This window comes from Lycium barbarum, chromosome 9 (assembly GCF_019175385.1).
Source record: "Lycium barbarum isolate Lr01 chromosome 9, ASM1917538v2, whole genome shotgun sequence".
Classification (NCBI taxonomy): domain Eukaryota; kingdom Viridiplantae; phylum Streptophyta; class Magnoliopsida; order Solanales; family Solanaceae; genus Lycium; species Lycium barbarum.
In genome coordinates this window covers 103734451-103741268 of record NC_083345.1, presented here as the reverse complement: position 1 = coordinate 103741268, position 6818 = coordinate 103734451, and the positions used below count along the sequence as shown (strand labels likewise).

Here is a 6818-nt window from a genome sequence, read left to right as displayed (position 1 = left end):
CCCATTATTTTCAGTCCCCTATTTTGCTTTAGTTGATAAATTGACTGACTATCTGATTAATTGAGCACGAATCCATATTAGTGAGATATGTCATGAGTACTAATATTTGCTTGTTAGGCTTTATTTTGAGCTATGCACCTGAGTGACATGTTTAGCTTTTGCGCATACTTCATGGAAGACCACTATATAGTGTAAAAAAAGTTTAACCTTATTAGTTAAAAATTAATGTGAGAATACGTATTACTTGACTATAATTAATGTGTATAGAAAATATAAATGTGGTATTCATTAATTTTGTGTTTATATACAAAATGTAGTTGTGTAACTGTCTCCCAGTTGCAAAGCTTAATGCCTCACCATTTTATTCACGTTTTTCTTGTCATGATCTGTCTGCATGAACATTCACCTCTAACTTGTCATGATCTATCAGCTTTCAGTTTCCAAGGTGAAGATTAATATCGTTGGTTGTCAATTGGCTTTTTCTTTCGCCTTTTCTTCTTCCATAACCATTCATTCCTGCAAACAAAATTCTCTCTCAAATCTTCCAATTTATTTGACAGCTATTATGGACGTTTTGAAATTACATCAGTTTATAGTAGTATGATTTCATAATAATTTTTAGAAATTTCAATATTATAAATGTTTTTTTTTTGTTTGTTTTTTCATCCGGTGTCTGATATCTGCATTGGAGCCCGACTCTGTCAGGATTTGCATTGCGTAGGGCTCGGAGGAAGCGTTGCCCCCTATCAACGATTTAGCCCCATCCGTTGCAGCACATCCTTTGGTGTGTATTTAATTTATTCAAATCTTAAATGTAAATGTTATTTCTTCTTCTATTCAATCTTTATTTAGAACTTGGTATTTAACTAGATATCATTTTATACAAATATATACTATGCGAAAAGTAACAAAAAGGAGAAAACCAATCACGGGATTCACCCTATAATTCGAAAAGGTACCTATCAAACTTGTTACAAGTCCAAATCACAAGTAGTAATTCAAAGTTTTGTCCTCAACCTAATCCAACTTTCACTCTTTCACTATAAAACAACTAACTATATGTAGTTTTTGAAAGATGACTGGTCGTCGAAACTTGAAAAGCTTAACTCTCAAAATTTCATTCAAACTGAACATTCATTGACAACCTGTCATGATCTGTGAAGGTTAATTTTGTTGGTTGTAGACTTGTAGTTGGCTTCTTCTTCTTTTTTTTTTTTTTTTGTCCTTTTCTATATAACCTTCCTTTCCATGGACAAACGATTAAAAAAGATTAGCTTATACTCTCTGCGTCCTAATTTATGGAGCATATTTATTTAATTTATCTTAAAAAATACGATACTCTTTTATTAAGAAATATATTAAATTTTTAGATTTTTATTTCTATTTTATCTTAATGTTATGATTTTTAAAGATATAAATATCTATGACTTGTTTTAGGTCGTAAATTTTAAAATATTTCCCTCTTTCTTAAATATGTGTTTAGTGAAACACACTCCCTTTATTCACTTTTATTTGTCCATAATAGACTTTGCACTCTCCTTAAGAAATTATTAATAAAATCCCTATTTTACCATAATATTTATATTAATTGGTATATAGTTTCAATGAACTTGGGAAATAATATGAGAAATGTGTAGTTAATATAAGGCTAAAACAAGAAAACAGATATGTTTTCTCTTGACATGTTAAAATGGACAAATAAAAGTGAAAATTTATTTGTAATATAGTTGATAAGTAAAAGCGAATAGAGGAAATACACAAATTAATCGCACAGGAAAAAATTTACACTATTAGGATATTTTAGTATGTTGTAGTAGTTGATGTACCTAATTTTTCATCCTGATTTTTAAATAATAATGTTATTCATACTTATGTCCAATTCGATTATTCCACTAGGTATTTGCTACCTCCCACTAACACATGCATTGGTTAACTCTAGTTATCAAGATTTGGAGTACTAATCCTAATTGCTATCAACACTTACATGTAATTATCCGTTGGCTAACTTAATGTTATAAAATTCTTATACAATATCAATGTATAAAAAATGAACTCTTAAAAAATACATGAAATCAATCTTGGGATTCACCCCACATTTTTAAAAGGTGGTTATCACACTTACTACCAGTCCCATTCACAAGGAATTTAGAGCTGGCTTTCTCTGTCTTTTTGGGCATCACTTTTGTACTACTGACCCCATCATTTTTAAGGTTGTGTCTGTACTCGACTGCCACCTGTTCAAATACTTCAACATCGAACATGTTCATCTTCAGTTTTGGGTTCATCAGGTCCCTCACATATGCAAAGGGCAATTGGTCCCTTGGATTAAATCCTTCAAGTTCATTAAATAATAGACAGGAGAATAGATTGGTTGCCACACTATGTTTCCTCAAGATTATTGCACTATCTGGTACATCTGCAACAACCATAAAAAATCACATTAACATTAATTTGCAATAAAATAAGATACACTTCATAAAGAATTGACATTTAGACAAGATCATGATTAACAAAAACATGTTTTCTTTGTACAATTATCAAAAGGATGAGACATTATTACCCCTCACCTAGTAGCGTTTTTGCTACGACACACCTTACTTACTTTTTGGTCCTATCACCCCCCTAAATTATTTAAAATCGTAATATTTTACCCCCTTAAGGTTGACGTGGGCACTCGCGTGTGACCAAATATTTGAGGCGTGTAAGAGTTCCAAAAAATAGTTTCTAACCAATGGGAATCTTCCACGTGTCAATTCCAAAGCTCCATTTTATTCCCCCACCGTCCAAAATTAATTCCTTTAATAATAAACCCGACCCGAATTACAAACAAAACAAATATGACCCAAGTCTCAAACAAAACTCCATTCTCCTATATTCATCCCATTACCCGACCCAAATTAGAAGATTACCTGACCCAAATTAGAAGAACACAAGTCTCAAATTCTCTCCTTTTTCAACTAGTTACGGTGTATGATATTTTAGGGCTCGAAAATAGCGAAATTGTTTCTCCTTTTCTAATTTAGGGCTTTTAATTTATTCCCCAATTTCTGTGTATGATAATTTAATCCATGGTTGGGTCGGGTAATATTTGTGTGGGTTTTGGTTTGCGAAATAATTGGGGATGGATCGGGTAGAATAATAAATATAAATAAATTAAAAAGATAAAAGGTAGCTGCTTCGTGGGACCCACGGCGCGTGCACACACCGCATATAATTTATCTGGTCCGAGTGTCCACGTCAGCCTTAAGGGGGCAAAATATTACGATTTTAAATAGTTTAGGGGGGTGATAGGATAAAAAATTAGATAAGGTGTGTCGTAGCAAAAATGCGACTAGGTGAGGGGTAATGATGCCTTATCCTATTATCAAAATAAGACACTTTTATAAAGAATACCCTAGAAGAAGCAATCTAATTAGAAGCTTCATCAAATAGTTTGGAATAGTAATTATGGGAAAGAGAAAAAATAGGTTAAAGGTTACGAGGTGGCCCTACCATTAAACTATCTTCAAAAGAAAGGAAAGGATTAAAGCTCATAGCTGCCATTCAAAAAATCATTGCTGGTAAGATTTTGCTCATAATGTGATAATGCCATTGTACTCAACATATTAATATACCTCAAACCTTTTTTGTTCTTTCTAGAAACTATTAGATGGGAGTGTTACACACTACACGTAATACTGCTACAATGTTTCTTAAAAGTGGATTAACTATTTAAATATGTGAAACTGACTTTAATAAAAAAAAAATATGGATGTTCGCCTAACACGAATATTTTGTTTACTTTCCCTTTTTCTTGTTGGCAATGAGGAATATGTCTTATTTTATTCACTATCATACAACTCCGAGCATAAAAAACAGCTCATGCTTTCTCAAAAAGTTGTTTCAGGAAACTTAAAGAAGCTGCCAAGATTTCCCACTTGTAATCCTCACTGACTTGAACAAATAGTGCAAATTTGTAAATCTTTTACTCTGCTCAATTTTAGTTTATGTGATAGTATTTGGCTAACACACAATTTAAAAAAGAAAAAAATACTTTTGAAATTTTGTGATGTTAAACCTATGCCATAGAGTTTTATATGACTGTAAAAACATGTCATTAAGAATAAATAGGGAGAGTAGCTAATTCTGTTCTTGAAGAAAAAAGAGAACTCATCTACTCCACTAAAGGAAATGTTTTAAGTTAATCTTAAGGATAAGAATTAAAAAAAAATCATTACAGTCTATGTTGCTCAGACTCTCCAAAAAATTACCGTATTCATGTTGGATCCTTCAAAAATCAATTTTAGAGCAACCGACACACATCAGTCGACATTCTTAAAGAGTCTGAGCAACATAGATTGCAATAAAAAGTGTATCAATTTTTTTAACATTACCTGAAGGGTAAGGCTTTTCTGGAGTCCAAGGTTGCAAGCCATTCTCACAATATGTTTCCATTTGTTTTTTCAATCCATCAACATCCCACCATTTCTTCCATCTAGCAGTTGCCATTGCTTCTTCCATTGTATGAACATATAAAGGATGTCTTGAAATAGCGATATCAACGTCTTCCATAACAACAAGTGAGTGAATCAACAAAAATGGATCAACAACTAGCTGCATTTTGGCATCTACCCAAATGCTATATTTTGAGTTTGGGAAAAGCCTATGAACCAAATATTTGGGAATTATTCCATTCATTGCTGAATTCTCATACAAATTTTCTTTTGCAACCTTCACGATTCTCCATACTCCCACTGAATTCTTCTCTTCTAATGTTGTTGAAACTAAGTTGTGATATTGAAGTCCCTTGAGTGTCACATCATCTACAAACATGTAAAAGCATACTGAGTAGGGTGTCTCTTTACCAAGTCCGTTTGGTTGCCTGATCTTGTCATGGTCATTGAATATTGCTGAAATAATCACTAATCCCTTGCAATTTTCCATGGCTATCCTATCTGAAAATTTCCAAAAAAAAAAAACCAACAAAAAGTATCAGAAAAAGACCTCCAAGTTTGCCTCCTTTGGTGTAGTAATAAGAGTGTTATATGGGTGATGTGTGGATTAGGCATATGTCACTAGTTCGAACTTAGTCACATAATAAAAGCATGATATTTGTATGACTATAAATCATTTCATTAAAGGCAAAATGAAAAATTTAAAGTTAAATTATTATTAAATATTGAAATGTATCATTCTTTTTTAAACTGACTAAAAAGAAGAGAGTATCACATAAATTGGAATATATGGAGTACTATAAAACACCTCCAAGATTCAAATTTTTCCTTAGTAATTGTGTAATGGTGATATCATTCCAGCATAAATTGCAGAGTAGTAAGAATTTATAGCTTCAAAATCCACAATCAAAAGTCACAAAAAAAAAAATGGTTATTTTTAGTTTCATAGATGAAATTGAGTACATGGGAATCCTAAGATCCAAAAAGGCAAATCTTGGTAATTTGAGATAATCTGATTACTAACCAGATTTACTGATAGGGAATTTTTTGAAGAATCCACAAGGAACTTCAATTCCATCAACAACAGGATGATCAAAATAAGAAAACCTCTTCTTTGTACTGAAATTTCCACCAAAACTATCAGCATTCCCCTGAATATACCTCAAATTTCGCGAACCAAGAAACGTCGAATTCTCATTAAATTCATTGATTTCCTTCAAAGCATTCCAATAATCTGCGAAAACAACAAAACCCCATTACTTCAAACATCAAAAACTCATCAAAAATCAAAGAAAATTCAATTTTTTTTTCTTACCTGAGAAATAAACAGGGGAATTACAAGAAGAACGAAAAGTAGGAAGGGCATGTTTGTGTTCTCCATAAGTAGAATTGTAAACAAAAAGAGGTGTTTGAATTGGATCATTAGGTGAATATCTGAAAAGGCAAGTGGTTGGTGAAATTAGAGAAGTGTAAAGAGCTAAAAATAGAGAGGTGAAGAGATAGCTTATAGAGACACAGAAAAGTTTTGAGTAACAGAAGAGTGGTTTGGACGATGTAGCCTTGATCCCCATTTACCTTTTCTCCATAACAGAAAAAACATCTCATCGACTATTGTTGTTATCATCCTATGCAAATTGTCTTTTTTCCTTTTTCTCAACCAATTATGTATTATCTCATTTATATTAGACGTCTTTTTCTGCGGGAAAAGAGAACATTAGACGTCTTCTCTCGACCAATATATTTTATTTCCTACACCGTGTCCGATATTCGTATTGGGATTCGACTAAATCTAATTTCTGGCGCTCTCTCAACCAATACATGTCTGAATCAATTAATCATCGATCTCAAATTAATACTCCCTCCGTACCAATTTATATAAGGGTTGGCTTATTTGGGGAGACAAACAGTTCTTTCTTCGACTCAATTTCAAACTTAGATTCTTCGAGTATTTTATAATAAGATTTACATATTTGAAAAGTACATAAAAAGTATTAAAGTTTGCATAATTGATAATTCACAATATATGAAAAGGATTGGAGAAAATCATAATAAGAAAAAAGAACTGTTTTAGGTCAACCCTAATATAAATTGGGACGGAGGGAATAGGAGTTTGGCCACAAGAATTCTATTTAGATGAAAAAAGACTTATCTGACACATGGCGTTTATGTCAAATGAATAAATGCAAAATGTGTTTGACATATAGACTTGTATCAAACTTTCAAGGCTTAATACATTTGCGGTCCTTATACTTGTTAGTAAATTTTATTTAGACACTTGAATTATAGCTTGTTCTAATTAATCACCTGAGCACATGATAAATTACTCCTATTAGACTCTTTCAGTTTGAATCTTGAAAATACTTTTATGCATATTCTCAAGCGTCT

General features: G+C 32.1%; 1 protein-coding gene across 1 annotated transcript; it reads right to left on the bottom strand.

The window, feature by feature from the left end:
• Positions 1–2002: 2002 nt before the first annotated feature.
• On the bottom strand, positions 2003–6085 carry LOC132609220 (alkaline ceramidase TOD1). Its single transcript, XM_060323096.1, has 4 exons — positions 5749–6085; positions 5458–5667; positions 4374–4934; positions 2003–2416 (listed from the first exon to the last, which is right to left on the bottom strand). Exons 1-4 carry the CDS (start codon positions 6002–6004, stop codon positions 2073–2075), a joined length of 1371 nt encoding a protein of 456 aa, XP_060179079.1. The 5' UTR covers positions 6005–6085; the 3' UTR covers positions 2003–2072.
• Between the last annotated feature and the right edge of the window lie 733 nt (positions 6086–6818).